This window comes from Coregonus lavaretus (genome assembly GCF_964263955.1).
Source record: "Coregonus lavaretus genome assembly, chromosome: 25".
In the NCBI taxonomy this organism is placed as follows: Eukaryota; Metazoa; Chordata; class Actinopteri; order Salmoniformes; family Salmonidae; genus Coregonus; species Coregonus lavaretus.
In genome coordinates this window covers 6714497-6733610 of record NC_140012.1, presented here as the reverse complement: position 1 = coordinate 6733610, position 19114 = coordinate 6714497, and the positions used below count along the sequence as shown (strand labels likewise).

The 19114-nt window shown below is 43.4% G+C and overlaps 1 protein-coding gene across 1 annotated transcript; it reads left to right on the top strand.

Annotated features, from left to right (window-relative positions):
- The first annotated feature begins 5089 nt into the window (after nucleotides 1-5089).
- Nucleotides 5090-17860, top strand: LOC311100946 (zinc finger protein 646-like). The gene is made up of 4 exons (XM_084141922.1): nucleotides 5090-5170; nucleotides 6039-8821; nucleotides 10282-11388; nucleotides 14988-17860. The coding sequence occupies exons 2-4, from the start codon at nucleotides 6246-6248 to the stop codon at nucleotides 15886-15888; spliced, it is 4584 nt and encodes a 1527-aa protein (XP_083998048.1). The 5' UTR covers nucleotides 5090-5170; nucleotides 6039-6245; the 3' UTR covers nucleotides 15889-17860.
- The last annotated feature ends 1254 nt before the right edge of the window (nucleotides 17861-19114 follow it).

Below are 19114 nucleotides of genomic sequence, written 5' to 3'. Positions count from 1 at the left end.
ATACAGGACTAAGATTGAATCCTACTACACCGGCTCTGACGCTCGTTGGATGTGGCAGAGCTTGAAAACTATTACAGACTACAAAAGGAAGCACAGCCGCGAGCTGCCCAGTGACACAAGCCTACCAGACGAGCTAAACCACTTCTATGCTCGCTTCGAGGCAAGCAACACTGAAGCATGCGTGAGAGCACCAGCTTTTCCGGATGACTATGTGATCACGCTCTCCGTAGCTGATGTGAGTAAGACTTTTAAGCAGGTCAACATTCACCAGGCCGCAGGGCCAGATGGATTACCAGGACGTGTACTCCGAGCATGTGCTGACCAACTGGCAAGTGTCTTCACTGACATTTTCAACATGTCCCTGACTGAGTCTGTAATACCAACATGTTTCAAGCAGACCACCATAGTCCCCGTGCCCAAGGACACTAAGATAACCTTCCTAAATGACTACCGACCCGTAGCACTGACGTCTGTAGCCATGAAGTGCTTTGAAAGGCTGGTCATGGCTCACATCAACACCATTATCCCAGACACCCTAGACCCACTCCAATTTGCATACCACCCCAACAGATCCACAGATGATGCAGTCTCTATTGCACTCCACACTGCCTTTTCCCACCTGGACAAGAGGAACACCTACGTGAGAATGCTATTCATTGACTACAGCTCAGCGTTCAACACCATAGTGCCCTCAAAGCTCATCAGTTAAGGATCCTGGGACTAAACACCTCCCTCTGCAACTGGATCCTGGACTTCCTGGGGCCGCCCCCAGGTGGTAATTGTAGGTAACAACACATCTGCCACGCTGATCCTCAACACGGGGGCCCCTCAGGGGTGCGTGCTCAGTCCCCTCCTGTACTCCCTGTTCACCCATGACTGCATGGCCAGGTACGACTCCAACACCATCATTAAGTTTGCCGACGACACAACAGTGGTAGGCCTGATCACGACAACGATGAGACAGCCAATAGGGAGGAGGTCAGAGACCTGGCTGTGTGGTGCCAGGATAACAACCTCTCCCTCAACGTGACCAAGACAAAGGAGATGCTTGTGGACTACAGGAAAAAAAAAGAGGACTGAGCACGCCCCCATTCTCATCGACGGGGCTGTAGTGGAACAGGTTGAGAGCTTCAAGTTCCTTGGTGTCAACATCACCAACAAACTATCATGGTCCAAACACACCAAGACAGTCGTGAAGAGGGCACGACAAAGCCTATTCCCCCTCAGGAGACTGAAAAGGTTTGGCATGGGTCCTCAAATCCTCAAAAAGTTATACAGCTGCACCATCGAGAGCATCCTGACTGGTTGCATCACCGCCTGGTATGGCAATTGCTCAGCCTCCAACCGCAAGGCACTACAGAGGGTAGTGTGTACGGCCCAGTACATCACTGGGGCCAAGCTTCCTGCCATCCAAGACCTCTATACCAGGCGGTGTCAGAGGAAGGCCCTCAAAATGGTCAAAGACTCCAGCCACCCTAGTCATAGACTGTTCTCTCTGCTACCGCACGGCAAGCGGTACCGGAGCGCCAAGTCTAGGTCCAAAAGGCTTCTCAACAGCTTCTACCCCCAAGCCATAAGACTCCTGAACAGCTAATCATGGCTACCCGGACCATTTGCACCCCCACCCCATCTTTTTACGCTGCTGCTACTCTGTTAATTATTTATGCATAGTCACTTTAACTCTACCCACATGTACATATTACCTCAACTACCTCAACTAGCCGGTGCCCCCGCACATTGACTCTGCACCGGTACCCCCCCCTGTATATAGCCTCCCTACTGTTATTTTATTTTACTTCTGCTCTTTTTTTCTCAACACTATTTTACTTTTTTATTAAGAAATAAATGCATTGTTGGTTAAGGGCTGTAAGTAAGCATTTCACGGTAATGTCTACACCTGTTGTATTCGCCGCATGTGGCAAATAACATTTGATTTGATTTAGTTGCACACAATGGCCAGACATCTTAAAAATATTGTCTACTGTTTTTTCCCCAGACACTGCTAGTAGTACTCACTCCAAAAAGAGGGCAAAGAAGACCAAAATCGAGGTGGCCTCTGAGGTGATGGTGGAAAAGTTTGCAGCCTGCAGGGAGTCCATGGACCAGGCCTACCGAGAACAAGTCATGTAGCTCAGTCTCCTGCATAGAATCCGTGAGGAAAAGATACAGGGGAGGCCCAGGTAGAGAATCACACCTGGCAGGGGGAATTGCAAGCCTCACAGGAAAGAATGTTCTGCGACCTCGCCAACCAAATGTTGCAGCAGCCTTTGGTACAGCCACCCTACAGCAGTGGGAACAATTACCACGGACGGTCAACCTCGGGTGCAATGAATGGCAGGTACACTTTGCCATACAGCACACCTAGGCGCAAATTAAGAGTAGGACTTGGCCTTCACCCCTCCATCCACATACCAGAACCTGTCGTAACAGCAGTATTTTTGTATAAAAATAAATAAAAAAATAACAATATGAATGGCCACTCCAATCGTGAGTGCGCTCGCCCTCACCCGTCCTGAGACAGTGGGAAGGACTAAGCCCCGCCCTGGCGGGCATGTATGCGAGCACACCCATAACCACCAGGACCAGCACACACACCGCTCACAGCGTGAAACTAAAACACAAAAAATAAACAACAAAACATACAATAATCACATCCCCACCCACACCCCTGATTGGAGGACCTCAAACATTTATACTGTGGATGTGTTTATTCCAACACTTATTAATTCCAACCTTCAGACAGCCACAGATCAACCCATCTTTCCCAGTAAATCATAATTCTACCATTTCCTCTTGTAATAGATCTATCCATTCTACCATGGTGTCTCACTAGGGACTTGAACCTCCCCATCTGCAACATTCCTGCTGAAATTGCCCTGAAAATAAACATTTTACCCTACAACACAATTATATTTCCTAATGACTCCCCCAACAATACAGTTTGCAGGTCCAACCGTACCCTGATATTTCCTTGTGGCAGAGTCTGCACCGGTCTGATTGTTCAATGGCCCATATACTGAGCATTCTTTTTGTAGCAAGAATTTAATATAATAGCATAACTTGAAAATAATGAATTGATGCGTCAATTGTTGTTTTGTATATTAGTTCATAAACCTGATACCATGGTATTGGGATATCGAAAATCTGTTACCAACCATCTTGAATTTTATGCGGCATAGTTGTCAACCCTCTTGACCATAAGCGAAACTGATACATTTTACGATTTATATTAGTCATTTTAAGCCATTTATTTTTAATTGGTGGCAGACTAACTAATACATTCCTTTCTCTTTTAAGTAATTGTCTCTCCCATTTTTGTGGCACAGCCTTCGATGAGTTGGTTTTAATGTTGTATTGAGCATACATCTCCATACACCTGGATTAATTGCTTGTGTGACAATTATACCGTTGTTGTTTACAGTGTAATTCATAATCATGATACCATGAAGAAAAGTGGGTTAACCTCTATCAGTACAATGGATTTTAGCCATACACTCTTAGAAAAAAAGGTACTTTCTGGAACCTAAAAGGGTTCTTCGGCTGTCCCCATAGGAGAACAAATCAATTGGTAGAGCATGGCGCTTGTAACGCCAGGGTAGTGGGTTCAATCCCCGGGACCACACATACGTAAAAATGTGTGCACACATGACTGTAAGTCGCTTTGGATAAAAGCGTCTGCTAAATGGCATATTAATTCATATTAACAAACCCTTTGAAGAACCCATTTTGGTTCCAGGTAGAACCCTTTTGGGATCCATGTATTGTAGTTACCTTTCCACAGAGAGTTCTACATGGAACCCAAAATGGTTCTACCTGAAACCAAAAAGGGTTCTTCTATGGGGACAGCTGAAGAACCCTTTTGGAACCCTTTTTTTGTGTGTATTATTTGCTATAATATATGTTCTGCCTCTTCTGGCAGATTAGATTTGGAATTGTAGCCAACTCTGTATAGCTACATTTTAAAATAAGGGTATTTAAACAGGGTTCCATTGTCAATCCATCGGAAATGGATTGTTTTAATCTATATAACAGCAAAGTGCCCCCTTTTAAACATAGGATGATCCTCTCTGGTCGTGTCTAGACTTGATAGTTCATGCAGCTTTAGTATTCTGGTCATGGAATTCCGAACAACTCATGCTTCTACACCTACATTTAAATGTGTCCACAGTGTGTCCGGATTCCTTTTTCCCGCGCTATATTCAAATGCCAGTATGCATAATATGATAACACAACAACAACTGATGGCAGCAACTAACTACTGTAGCTAACTAGCCAGATAACCTCTGTAGGTTAGCATAACTCTAGCCAAAAAATAATAATAGTTTTTCTAAATATTAGCTAGCTGGCTAGCATTTATGAGGCCAGCTAGGACCGTCATTTACTCCAATGTTATAATGAAAAGGTGCCTATCGGTCCCAACATATCGGGGACCCGACATAATCTTGAGTGTCAACAAATCTGCCCAATTAACTGATTCGCTTTCCATACACCCACTTCTGTTGAGCCTCTCACTTCTGTTGACACGCCCACTTCCAGACACGCTCCACTAATGCAGTTACACATTACTCGATTATCCGCGGAGTTGGGCATCTCTCTTCCTCTTCTTCTCTTTTCCATGCCGTAGACAAGGCTATTCTCGAACGTGCAACAGAGCAGCACTTGCGTGGCGGTAGCAAACATAAAAGACCGCTTGATGGATATTCTCATATCTTACCAACTCTAGTGCATTTTACAGTTAGTGAGAAGACGTCGGAAAACATCATGAATGGCTTTATTATAATTAACTATCGACAGAGGATATAATTAAATAGCACGCTCCTGTTTTGCTGAATGCTTCCATTATTTGCATGTTAACGTCAGGTGGATGATTGTTAATTTGGAATGAGCTAACTAAGCCTGTAACGGGGATGGATAACATTGTAGTACTTATACATGTGTTTTCAAATGCATTTGACGTAGCAGGCCGTTTGATAATTTTACAGCGCAAATCCACGAAAATAGTTTTATAGATAACGCACAGTTATGTGTGCATGACAGAACGACGAAGAGGGACGTATTGTAGTGGTACACATTTCCTGTTTCCTAGCAACGAGCAGGAAGTATGTGGAATGGGATGGAAGAAAAAAGAATCGAAGAAGACTGGTCTTTTAGGAATAGAAAAAACTTTGTGGTGAGTAAAAACAAAGTGATGGATTTAAATACCATACATTAGAAACTCCAGAATATATTTGGCTGGACGCACGAATCATATAGATGGTAAGACAGGGTATCGCTTTTTTGATGCAATGTTTGTTTAGCTAACGTTAGCTAGCGAAGCATGATGATGCTAATCGTTACTTGCTAGCTAGCGGCTTGTATCCAGCATTGGATTGTTCGCAAACCAACGGATAACATTTCCATAATTGTGCGTGTTTTTAAGTAACATATTAAATGTAGCGAATGGAATTCAACCATTTGAAGTTTTACGTTGTTTTGACCGAGGTGTTGTTTCCCCACATTATTGACATAGCTAGGCGGCTAGCTGTCGCGCTAGGGTATTGTGACACAATATAACGTTAGCTAGCCACCTTCAACTTGAATCGGGCAAAATCTATCTAGACAGAGCTAGCCAACAAGTAACAAACTAAATTCTGATTTATTATACATTTGATTTGCATGTAAATAACGAGGACATTTGCCACTCATTTCACGTGACTATTATAACATTTTATGTCGCTAGGCCAAGACAGGAAAAGTATTGCCACTGTACACAATAATGAAGGGCACAATTGTCATGTTGCGTTACTTGACTGAACATATTAATAATAATATAATATGCCATTTAGCAGACTATAGATTAAACCGATATTTGAGCTGAGTTTTAAAAAAGCATGCCGAATTTAGATATATGCCTAGTTTATTAGCCATATTTTGCATAAAGGTTTGTACCCATCGTATTAGTAGGCCTATTGTCCATGATTATCCCATAGATAAATAAATAATACAGTGACTGCAAATGATGACAAATAACCAAATCTGTTATCTATTTTTTTCCACAGCCCTCATGGTGTACCTGCATCATTTCTACTACAGAAAGTAAATGTAATATTCAATGGAGTGGTACTAAATTATCAGATTCCATTCTTGTGCAGCCTTCCTATTTGGACCATACAATGGATGTAAGCTGTTGTGATATGGAGGAGCTGGGAATCTGATGTATTTTCCCCACAATTATCTAGCTCAAATATTTACAGTACTATCCTGTAATGGCTATGCAAGAGCCTGGCAGGACCAAAGGCTTCCCTTGCAAACACTGTGGCATCGTGTGCTCCAACATGCCAAGCCTTCTGGAACACATGGATAGTCACTTCCAGCAAGAGGAAGATCGCAAGTTCAAATGCGATGAATGTGGGCGGTGCTACAGGCATGCAGGTAGCTTGGCTAACCACAAGAAAACACACGAGTTGGGTTCTTTTCAATGTCCAATATGTGCTAGGAAGCTCTCAAACCCTCTGGCCCTGAAAAGCCATCTGCGCATCCACACATCGCAGAAGAAGTACTCCTGCATGGACTGTGGGAAGGCCTTTAGGTTAGCTACTCAGCTGGCCACCCATCAAAAGGTCCATCTCTCCAGGCAATCAAAGAGGAGTGCCGCTGCAGAATATTCTCCAATTGAGAATAGAGATGAAATTGAGGATAATGATGACCTTGATAAGCAGTCGGTCTTGGTGGCTGACCAGGAAGACACAAGGATGGATATTATGTCTGATAATAGCCTTAGCCAGGAGGAGGCAGAGGTTATCCCCAACTCAGCAAATGATAGTGAAAACCTAGGCTTCAAAGCAGGGGATCGACCTTTCAAATGTGATCAGTGTGAAAAGTCATATAGACACCATGGAAGCCTGATCAATCATAAGAAGTCTCACCAGGTAGGGATGTTTGAGTGCCCTGTCTGTTTCAAGCAGTTCTATAATCTTGCTGCCCTCCATAGTCACCAGAGAACCCACAACAAGTCCAGAAGTGGGCCAGACACCCGTTCCATGGAAGTCACTTACGCAGGCACAACACCAGAGCAGTTTTCACCCCTGAATAGGGAGGCTCCAGTCCATTTCTGCCACCTGTGTCAAGTGATGTTTCCTAATGATGATGAGTTCCAGGAACACATCCAAATGCATAATTCTTCCTCTATGTCGTTTGGGCACAATCAAGGTTTATCTGAGGATCATCATGTCTCTTATGACCTTAGTGTCACTCCTTCTCCTGACTCAAACTTTTATTCACCACCTCTAAACAATACTCCATCGATGGATCATCAGGGGGAGCAGATCAATGATATTCAAAAATACTCTGACCACTCCAGTAACGAATCCACCTTAAATACTCAGGGAAACCCCTTAATCTTGGATTCTGAGATTTCTGCTGACGATCTAAGTAAGGCAGAGCAGTCCTCAGTTACAGAAAACGGTGAGCGCCGCTTCAAGTGCCAGGTCTGTGGCAAAAGCTACCGGCATGCAGGGAGTCTCATCAACCACAAGCGTTCTCATCAGACAGGCATTTACCAGTGTTCCATCTGCCGCAAGACTTACCCACACATGGCTGCCCTCCACAGCCATGTCCGCATCCACAGGGCCCATTCGTCCTCCTTCAACCTCGGTTCTGAAGGAGACTGGCTCTCTTCTGAGCCCCTAACGCTGGAGAACCAGCAGGCCTGCTTTTCCTCTCAGGAGGGTGATGCTAGCAGTATGATGACTCTCGCTCAGGAGAACACGAGTGAACAAGGCAATGGAGGATCATGCCATGTGCAGTTTGACTCCGCCTTTCCCCAGGACAGAACTGTGCACCTACCTCACAACGAACACCTGATGGAGAGTCACATGTGCGCAGACTGTGGTGAAACATTTGCAGACATCGCAGGAATCAAGTCGCACATATGCCCCCTGCTACAACAGCAGCAAGATGCCGTGTCAAATGACTATGACAGTAACTTAACCTTCCTGGACACTAATGGCCAGTGCACCATGGGAAATCCAGGAGATCATATAGAGTTCCAGGGACTGAGTGGCAGCCCTAGACAAAGGTACTTTGGTGAACACAACTTCCATGAAGGCCTGAATGGGGAGCAGTTAAATGGTGGTGATGGCAAAGATGAAGAGGATGATGACGGAGAGCTCTATCAGTGCTCGGCGTGTGGGAACCGCTACACAAGCATGAGGGCTCTGAGGAGCCATCTTCGTGGCCACACTCAATCCCATGGTACTCCTACAAGCTCCGGCCCCTCCTCCATGTCCTCCCTAGAGGCTGAAAAAGAAGAGGACCCTGGAGAGAGACAGCAGATGGATGGGGGTCTGATGATCTGCAGTACTTGCGGAGAGAGTTTTGCCAAGAAGCAGGACATGCTTGCCCATCAGCTCTTACACAATAAAGCACAGGCAGATGATGCTAAACACGTACATATGGACAATAGTGATGGAATTAGGCACAAAGAGGAGGTGGACAGCATAATCTGTGGACATTGTGGTATATTTTGCACCAGTTACCATCATCTTGAGACCCATCAATGTACAACAAATGGGAAAAGTGAATCTGCAAACTGTGTTGAAAAAACCGAAATGGGTGACTCTGTCAACAGTAAAGAATTAGGACACATGAAAGAGAATTTAAACAATGGAGATCGCCAGTACAAGTGTGATCAGTGTGGAAGAGTATACAGACATGCTGGCTCCCTTCTCAACCATAAAAAGTCCCACAAAACGGGAGTATTCCGCTGCATGGTTTGCCAGAAGCGCTTCTACAATCTACTGGCCCTTAAGAACCATCAGAGGACCCACTTTGATGTTAAGAGGTAATTTCTAAACCTAATTGCTAACACAGAGAAATAATTAAACATATAGTGTATTAAACATGCGGGAGATGCAATTAATTGTACTATTACATTTCAAGGTTTAGGTTATTGCATTGTCCATGAAGAGAATTACCCAGTGCTTGTAAACTAATCCAAGGATACACTGCCTGTACAATTGGCATTGTCTACATTCAGGGCTCTAAATTAACATTTTTCATTGGTAGCACAAGTTAGGAGCACAACATACAATCTAGGAGCACCAGAAGATAGATAGATAGACATATTTGTTTAATTGATTGAGATATAGCATATGAATTCTAGCTACTTTTGAAGACCTTTAATATAAAAAGCTAAAATATTGATACAAAAACCTGTTGTTGAAATTGCAAAGTAATTGGTGGAATATTAGGTTTCTTCATTGTGTACTAGCTGTTGAGGTAGTCATGCGACGACATGCAATAGATCACGCGTTCATTCAGTGCTATGATCATTGATCTTCTAAAGAAGCTATCCCATTTTTTATTTCTGTCTGTGCACCCAAATGTTTAGATATACTGGTAAAGTAACCAGGCTGTTGGCTAGCAAGCTAATGAGGTAATATGACTGAGCAAGGTGTAAACAAATGCCTGTGAGTGGTTTTGGAACGACCCGCGACATGGTTTATGAACGGGGCCTAAAAATTAACCTTTTAGTCCACCAGCCACTGTGGCAGGTAGATGAAAAAATCTACCAGACACTCAGAATTCTTACCAGCCAATAGTATTTATCTCCATAATAACACCGAAAGCCACACACAAAAAAAAGGTTTTCTCGGTTTTGTTTTTCTAGGTTTTGGATTTTTTTTGTAGAAAAACAACAGTTGGATGTTCTAAGTCCACAACAATGCTTAAACCACACCAGGAGACCACTTTTGTTTCATTTTAATTACTCACTTCAAGAGACTGGTGTTTGGCTGGTGATGTTTCTGTACTGCATGCGCAATAGCAGAGTTTGCAAAACAAAACACTACCCGATTGATACAAATCATCATGATATCATTCTGCCAGCTAAGCCTACTTTGCAGAAACATTTGAATTTGGAAACTTTAATGGGAAAGCCTCGGCATCGCTAACTGGCTACACAAAGTGGTATGTTGTTACATCTTCAGAAAGCTGCAAGAAATACAAATCACTGATGCATTCTTTAATATTATTTACATGTAGGCTTTGGATTGAACGAATCTGCGCTCGTTTTGTTTCTCTAGGGCACTCTGATACAACTGCACAGTGAAGCCAATCATTACAACAATTATTATCCGGGCAAATTTTTTCCTGGTCGCACTGCAAAATATCCAGGAGCACTTTAGAGCTCTGTCTACATTGCAGTAATGTATTTTGTGTTTTGTCATAACTTCATTCATGCTCAAATGTTCTGTGCTTTGTAAACATAGGATTAACCTCTCTCTTTGTCCCCTCTTCTAGACATACTTGCAATGAATGTGGGAAGGCATTCAAGATACAGAAGCAGCTATTGAACCACCTAAGAATTCACAAGGAGAACCATGCCAAAATACAGGAGCTCAACAACCAGATTCAGGCCCTCATGCAGATGAATGGGACGAGGTCAGAGGGAGGAATGCACTTGTTAAATGCACCTGCCAATCAAGCCACCACCACCCACAAAAAGCGTAGGCCAACCCTCAACAGAGAGAAACCAAGCGTGGAGGAGGGGGTTGAGACTGGAGTCCAATCAGTGGAAGCAGGCGACCCTCGCCCCTACTCCTGTGACCAATGTGGGCGAACGTATCGGCACGCAGGAAGTCTGGTCAACCACAAGAACTCCCACAAGACCGGTGAATACTACTGCTCTGTTTGTAACAACACCTACTCCAACCAACTGGCTATGAAGAACCACCTGCGCATCCACTTCTCAGTTAAAAAGCACAGTTGTCAAGACTGTGGTAAGGCCTTTAGGGGAAAGAAGCAGTTGTCTAGCCATATTTGCACACACCTCAGAAAGGATATGCCTGGAGGGGTCAGGGGAAGAGGTCGCAGACGAGCAAGAAACATTACATGTAATCAGTGCAGACTGACGTTTATATCTGCTGAGCAACTGACAGCCCATACCTGTGGGTCACTGGCAAACTCATCAGAGGGCAGTGATGGACAAACGAGTATGTCCTTGAAAAGGGAGGAGCGACCATTCACCTGCATCATCTGCAATCGCAGCTACCGCCACGCAGGCAGTCTCCTGAATCATAAAAACACTCATAAGTCTGGCCACTTCAGCTGCACTTTCTGCTCCAAGCCCTTCTCTAACCCCATGGCGTTACGCAACCACACACGAATCCACACACAGAAGAAGAAGCACGTCTGCCTGACCTGCGGGAAGGCGTTTCGGCTGGCCAGTATCCTCCATAACCACCAGAAGGTCCACACCAGGGTGGCCAGCCACTTCAGCTGCCCAGAATGTGGCAAGACCTTCCAGGGCAAGTCTGGGCTGAAGAGGCACCGCTGCCGGGGGGGTCAGGATGACTCGGCTAGAGCTGGTGACAGCTATCACAGAGATAGTGGAGACAAGTGCTTCACGTGAGTTACTTGTTTCATAATCAGCTCATTATGTAAGGCATGTTTCTTTTTCATGGATATTATTAGAATGATCCCCCTTTTTTTAGTCTTCTGTTTTCATGGCTTTAACACTAGAACCACTGAGCCTTGAGGGACTGCCTTCGAGCTAATGAGCAGTCATTCTGATTGCAACATTCTAACAACAGTGTAATTAATACATTTCATATATACTATGGCAAAAATAATGAAGGTTTTAGGTAACGTTAGAATATATATACAGTACCAGTCAAAAGTTTGGACACCTACTCATTCCAGGGTTTTCTTTATTTTTGTACTATTTTCTACATTGTAGAATAATAGTGAAGACATCAAAACTATGAAATAACACATATGGAATCATGTAGTAACCAAAAAAGTGTTAAACAAATCAAAATATATTTTATATTTTGAGATTCTTCAAAGTAGCCACCCTTTGCCTTAATGACAGCGTTGCACACTCTTGGCATTCTCTCAACCAGCTTCACCTGGAATGCTTTTCCAACAGTCTTGAAGGAGTTCCCACATATGTTGAGCACTTGTTGGCTGCTTTTCCTTCACTCTGCGGTCCGACTCATCCCAAACCATCTCAATTGGGTTGAGGTCCGGTGATTGTGGAGGCCAGGTCATCTGATGCAGCACTCATCACTCTCCTTCTTGGTAAAATAGCCCTTACGCAGCCAGGAGGTGTGTTGGGTCATTGTCCTATTGAAAAACAAATGATAGTCCCACAAAGCGCAAACCAGATGGGATGGCGTATCGCTGCAGAATGCTGTGGTAGCCATGCTGGTTAAGTGTGCCTTGAATTCTAAATAAATCACTGACAGTCTCACCAGCAAAGCACCCCCACACCATGCTTCACGGTGGGAACTACACATGCGGAGATCATCCGTTCACCTACTCTGCGTCTCACAAAGATACAGCGGTTGGAACCAGAAATCTCAAATTTGGACTCATCAGACCAAAGGACAGATGTCCATTGCTCGTGTTTCTTGGCCCAAGCCAGTCTTCTTCTTATTGGTGTCCTTTTAGTAGTGGTTTCTTTGCAGCAATTCAACCATGAAGGCCTGATCCACACATTCTCCTCTGAACAGTAGATGTTGGGATGTGTCTGTTACTTGAACTCTGAAGTATTTATTTGGGCTGCAATTTCTGAGGCTGGTAACTCTAATGAACTTATCCTCTGCAGCAGAAGTAACTCTGGGTCTTCCATTCCTGTGGTGGTCCTCATGAGAGCCAGTTTCATCATAGCGCTTGATGGTTTTTGCTACTGCACTTGAAGAAAGTTCTTGACATTTTCTGGATTGACTGACCTTCATGTCTTAAAGTAATGATGGACTGTAATTTCTCTTTGCTTATTTGAGATGTTCTTGCCATAATATGGACTTGGTCTTCTACCAAATAGGGCTATCTTCTGTATACCAACCCTACATTGTCATAACACAACTGATTGGCTCAAATGCATTAAGAAGGAAAGAAATTCCACAAATTAACTTTTTAAGAAGGCACACCTGTTAATTGAAATGCATTCCAGGTGACTACCTCATGAAGCTGGTTGAAAGAATGTCAAGAGTGTGCAAAGCTGTCGTCAAGGCAAAGGGTGGCTACTTTGAAGAATCTCAAATATAAAATATATTTTGATTAAACACTTTTTTGGTTACTACATGATTCAATGTATTATTTCATAGTTTTGATGTCTTCACTATTATTGTACAATGTAGAAAATAGTAAAAATAAAGAAAAACCCTTGAATGAGTAGTTGTGTCTTTTGACTGGTACTGTATATACCTCTTATTCCACATTGTTGTTACAGCCTGTATTCCAAATTGATTAAATACCCATCTACACACAATACCCCATAATGACAGTGTTTGCTAATTTATTGAAAAATAAATACATATCTAATTTACATAAGTATTCACACCCGAGTCAATACTTTGTAGAAGCACTTTTGGCGACAATTACAGCTTTGAGTCTACTTGGGTATGTCTGTATCAGCTTTGCACATCTGGATTTGGGGATTTTCTCCCATTCTTCCTTGCAGATTTGATCAAACTCTGTTAAGTTGGACGCCGAGCGGCGGTGACCAGCAATCTTCAAGTCTTTCCACAGATTTTAAATGGGATTCAAGTCTGGGCTTTGGCTGAGCCACTCAAGGACTTTCACATTATTGTTCTTAAGCCATTCCAGCATTGCTTTGGCTGTATGCTTGGGGTCATTATCCTTGTGGAACGTATATCTTCACCCCAGTCTAAGGTCGTTTGCGCTCTGGAGCAGGTTCTCATCAAGGATTTGCCTGTATTTGGCTCCATTCATTGTTCCCTGTATCCTGACCAGTCTCCCAGCCACTGCTGCTGAAAAGCATCCCCTTAGCATAGGGTGACGAGCTGTGCCTGGCTTTCTCCAGACATAGCGCTTTGCATTCAGGCCAAAGAGTTCAATTTTAGCCTCATCAGACCACAGAAGCTTTTGCCTTATGATCGGTGTTTCACATTTCTTTTTGCAAACACCAGGCGTGCTGTCATGTGCCTTTTTCTCAGGAGTGGCATCCGTCTGGCCACTCTCCCATAAAGCCCAGATTGGTGAAGTGCTGTAGAGACTGTTGTCCTTCTAGCAGGTTCTCCCATCTCAGCCAAGGAACTCTGTAGTTCTGTCAGAGTGATCGTTGGGTTCTTGGTCACCTCCCTGACCAAGGTCCTTCTTGCCCGGTTGCTCAGTTTGGTTGGAAAGCCAGCTCTAGGCAGAATCTGGATAGTTCCATATTTTTTCAATTTCCCAATGATGGAGACGACTGTGCTCTTGGAAACTTTCAACACTCTAGAAATAGTTTTTTATCCTACTCCAGATATACAGTGTGCCTCATCACAATTCTATCTCGGCGATCTACGGACAGTTCCTTGGACTTCATGGTATAGTTTCTGCTCTGACATGCACTGTCAACTACAATCAAGTTGTAGTGTCATCTCAAGGATGATCAAAGGAAATTGGATGCACCTGAGCTCAATTTGAAGTGTCATAGCGAAGGGGTGTGAATACATATGTAAATTAGATATTTGTATATTTTATTTTCAATACATTTGCAAACATTTCTAAAAACATGTTTTCACTTTGTCATTATGGGGTATTGTGTGTGTAGATGGGTGAGAATTTTTACAAATATTTTATCCATTTTGAATTCAGGCTATAAACATTTTTTAAATGACGTGCCCTCCTAAAACTGGTTATATTCTCCAGTTCTGTTTGTGATATTAAGATTGTAACAACGACAGTGTATTTATATACTTTTTTAGGAAAAGTCAAGGACGGAGGGGGGCATGACTTAAAAAATGGCAGAGTAATATATTTTTTAAGTTCATGAGCACTCCAAATGACTACTTTAGCGGTTCTAGTGTTAATGGCAATTTTTTATGTTTAGTGTTAGGGTAAATCTGTGTATAATTTCCCCATAGTTCAATTCTATTAGTAAAAGTTAAGCCTGAGATGATCTTCTTGTTAGGTGGGCCTTTGGAAGAAAAGAAAGCCACTGTATGCCCAATTGAAATAATTTTCATGAACAGGGATTTTAATAAATCTCTCTGCTGCAGGTGTGACCTGTGTGGACGCTCATACCGCCATGCTGGCTCCCTGCTCAACCATAAAAAGACGCACTCCGAAAACCTCCACCACTGTACCTTGTGCCTCCAGACTTTCCCTGACCCCCTCGCCCTCCAGATCCACTCCCAGATGAAGCGCCACTGCTGCCCAGACTGTGGCAAGACCTTCTGTCTCATCTCGCACCTCCAGAACCACATGGAGGTGCACTCCAAGGACCGCACCCTGGTCTGCAGCCCCTGCCATCAGAGCTTCCCCAACCCAGCCAGGTACCAACAACACCAGGACCTGCACCACCGGGCCCAGGGGCATTATCAACAACACAACATGCAAATGGAGGATGACCTAGGCTGGGACTCGGGACTAGACCGAACCATGGGGATCCAAGGCATGCCCAAGCTGATACCGGCGTTTGCCCACATGCACGGCGGCATGCCCAACCCACAGGACCAGCAGGAGAGCAACGAGGCTCACGGCACAGGGGAGAAGAGCCATGTATGTGAGCACTGCGGCCGCACCTACCGCCACGCTGGTTCCCTCCTCAACCATAAGAACAGCCACAAGACAGGCTCCTTCTTCTGCTCCGTGTGCCAGAAGGAGTTCACCAACCTGATGGCGCTGAAGAACCACCGGCGCATCCACACTGAGCCCAAGCGCTACCAGTGCCTGGAGTGCGGCAAGGCCTTCCGCGTGTCCACCCAGCTCATCTGCCACCGGAGGATCCACACCAAAGAGAAGCCCTTCTCCTGCTTGTTGTGCGACAAGCGCTTCTCCAGCAAGTCAAACCTGCGCCACCACCAGAAGATGCACCAGAGTGGTGGCCAGGCCTACGAGTCCTCCTTCGGCATGGATGCTAACAGTTTTATGGATTTGGACATGGGCTCTTTTCTCTGAGTCAGGACTCAGAGAAGAGTGGTTTTCTTCATTTTAGAGAAAGTGTCAAATAGTTATTATATTATTCCCCCCATCCACTGGGCACCTATCAGTAATTGTGAAGTGGCGTGTTCCACAAAGCCCAAGTAGAGACAGCGTTTAGTCTTGATGTTGAACTCTTCAAAGCTGCCTCACAAACATTTCATTTTTCAGATTATGCTTTGGTCATACACTTTTGGACTGGTAGAAGGATTTCTGATCTTACCTCGAGCAGGGATTGTGGCACTGTAAAAATACCCAGACCGGCACAGGCGAGTGTCTGTCAAATCTTTTATAGGATGGAATGTTTTCCCATGGAGTACACAGTCATTTAATCGTTTGACGCTATAGGAGTGAGAACTATTGAACCTCCTTCCATACTGACTGTATCAATGTCCTCCTCACAAGTTAGACTCCAGTCAATTTCCCAACCAAAGCGAACCGATGTAACAGAACTGCTTCAGCCCAGTTCCTGCATGTGAGCTTGATTCACACATGAATTACTCATATTTTTATGAGAAAAGTGCTGTTCTGAAATTGTAATTTCCTCTCGCTATCTATTACTGTGTTCAGTGCCTCCGTAGGTTCATTTCTCTGCTGTGCTTATCAAAAGTGCGGTCTGTTCTCAATATTGCCATAGGTTAGAGAGAAGTGGTTGATTTGACCTTTTGATGTGGCTTCAATAAGGACAACCCTGTCCGGGAGATGACCTCTAGGCTTACCCAGAGGATGATATCAAAGGTATTTACTGAAATCATGTAATCAAGTAAATGGTTTTAGTAATGATGATATTTGGGTTCACCTTTGAGTGACATTGTATGCTAAATGGACATATTTAATTATTTATTTATGTTATTTTTGATTTATTTTCTATTTTTCTGTGTATACTTTGATATATCACAGTTTCTATGAATGATACCTTGACTCTTAAGAAATATCCTATGTAGCGTTTAAGGAAATTCTTCAATCTGTAATTCCATTATTCTCAATTAGTGCGACTCCAACACAGGTAGGAATGCATTAGCCAAGGACAGTGGTCTTGCCAGCACTGTGGTTTTGCCACACAGAAAATATCTGATGTGCAAAGCATTGTAGATAATTATCAATGTCGGAGTTGGGCATGACTTTATTTTTACAGGTGCCATTTCTCACCCATGTCTTGTTCAAATAAGAATTGTAGGTTTTGTTGTCCATAATCCCCCTCAACAATTTTCATACGTTGCAAACCCTTAAAATACGATACACATGCTTTTGACTTCTCAAACTTTCAAAGGTATGTTTGCGTCAGTCCGTAAAATGAAAGTCAAAAGTGTAGAATTATCGTGTTGTGAAAGCCTACTTTATACTTATAATACAAAGTATTTATTTCTGTCTTATTTTAATGGTTATTGTATTTCTGTTAATGTTTCATAATGGATTCTTTTTAACTTTGAAAAGGTAGAGATGAATCTACAGAATTTTGTTTTACCACTCATCTAACACAAGCTCCAGTGTTCAAACTTGTCAACATTGTTGGTTGCTTCAACCATGTTGACAGCAACGTGTATCCAGAAGCGCATGTTGATCACCACTATTTGAGAAATGGTTTGGTGTCTTTGGAAAAAGCAATTTGTGGTCATATAACCTTTACATAAATGTGCAATTAAGTTAAATCTAGGATTTATCTTAGGTTTACAATGCCTACCAGAAAAGGTGTAGAAAAAAATAAGGTGCCTATCATGTACAAAACAGTGCATCTTTTCAGTAACACTGTAATGGCAATTTTTGGGGGGAAAACACAAGTAGGAAGCGGAGATCCTTTAGGTTTAAAACCGCAGAGGGCCTTGTTTGAAGGTGTGGGCCCCAGTACATCATGAAATGTATAACTGACACCACAATGTGTTTTTCTTGGTTTTCTTTATGTCATAGCCTATATGTATTTAATATACACTATATAAAGTGTATTCGGAAAGTATTCTGACCGCTTGATTTTTTTCCACATTTTATGTTACAGCCTTATTCTAAAATGGATTAAGTAGCCTTTTTACTCATTAATCTACAACCAATACCCCAAAAAAACAAAAAAAAACTAATTTACATAGTATTTGATCCCCTGCTGATTTTGTACGTTTGCCCACTGACAAAGACATGATCAGTCTATAATTTTAATGGTAGGTTTATTTGAACAGTGAGAGACAGAATAACAACAACAAAAATCCAGAAAAACGCATGTCAAAAATGTTATAAATTGATTTGCATTTTAATGAGGGAAATAAGTATTTGACCCCTCTGCAAAACATGACTTAGTACTTGGTGGCAAACCCCTTGTTGGCAATCACAGAGGTCAGACGTTTCTTGTAGTTGGCCACCAGGTTTGCACACATCTCAGGAGGGATTTTGTCCCACTCCTCTTTGCAGATCTTCTCCAAGTCATTAAGGTTTCGAGGCTGATGTTTGGCAACTCAAACCTTCAGCTCCCTCCACAGATTTTCTATGTGATTAAGGTCTGGAGACTGGCTAGGCCACTCCAGTACCTTAATGTGCTTCTTCTTGAGCCACTCCTTTGTTGCCTTGGCCGTGTGTTTTGGGTCATTGTCATGCTGGAATACCCATCCACAACCCATTTTCAATGCCCTGGCTGAGGGAAGGAGGTTCTCACCCAAGATTTGACGGTACATGGCCCCGTCCATCGTCCCTTTGATGCGGTGAAGTTGTCCTGTCCCCTTAGCAGAAAAACACCCCCAAAGCATAATGTTTCCACCTCCATGTTTGACGGTGGGGATGGTGTTCTTGGGGTCATAGGCAGCATTCCTCCTCCTCCAAACACGGCGAGTTGGGTTGATGCCAAAGAGCTCCATTTTGGTCTCATCTGACCACAACACTTTCACCCAGTTCTCCCCTGAATCATTCAGATGTTCATTGGCAAACTTCAGACGGCCCTGAATATGTGCTTTCTTGAGCAGGGGGACCTTGTGGGCGCTACAGGATTTCAGTCCTTCACGGCGTAGTGTGTTACCAATTGTTTTCTTGGTGACTATGATCCCAGCTGCCTTGAGATCATTGACAAGATCCTCCCGTGTAGTTCTGGGCTGATTCCTCACCGTTCTCATGATCATTGCAACTCCACGAGGTGAGATCTTGCATGGAGCCCCAGGCCGAGGTAGATTGAGTTATTTTGTGTTTCTTCCATTTGCGAATAATCGCACCAACTGTTGTCACCTTCTCACCA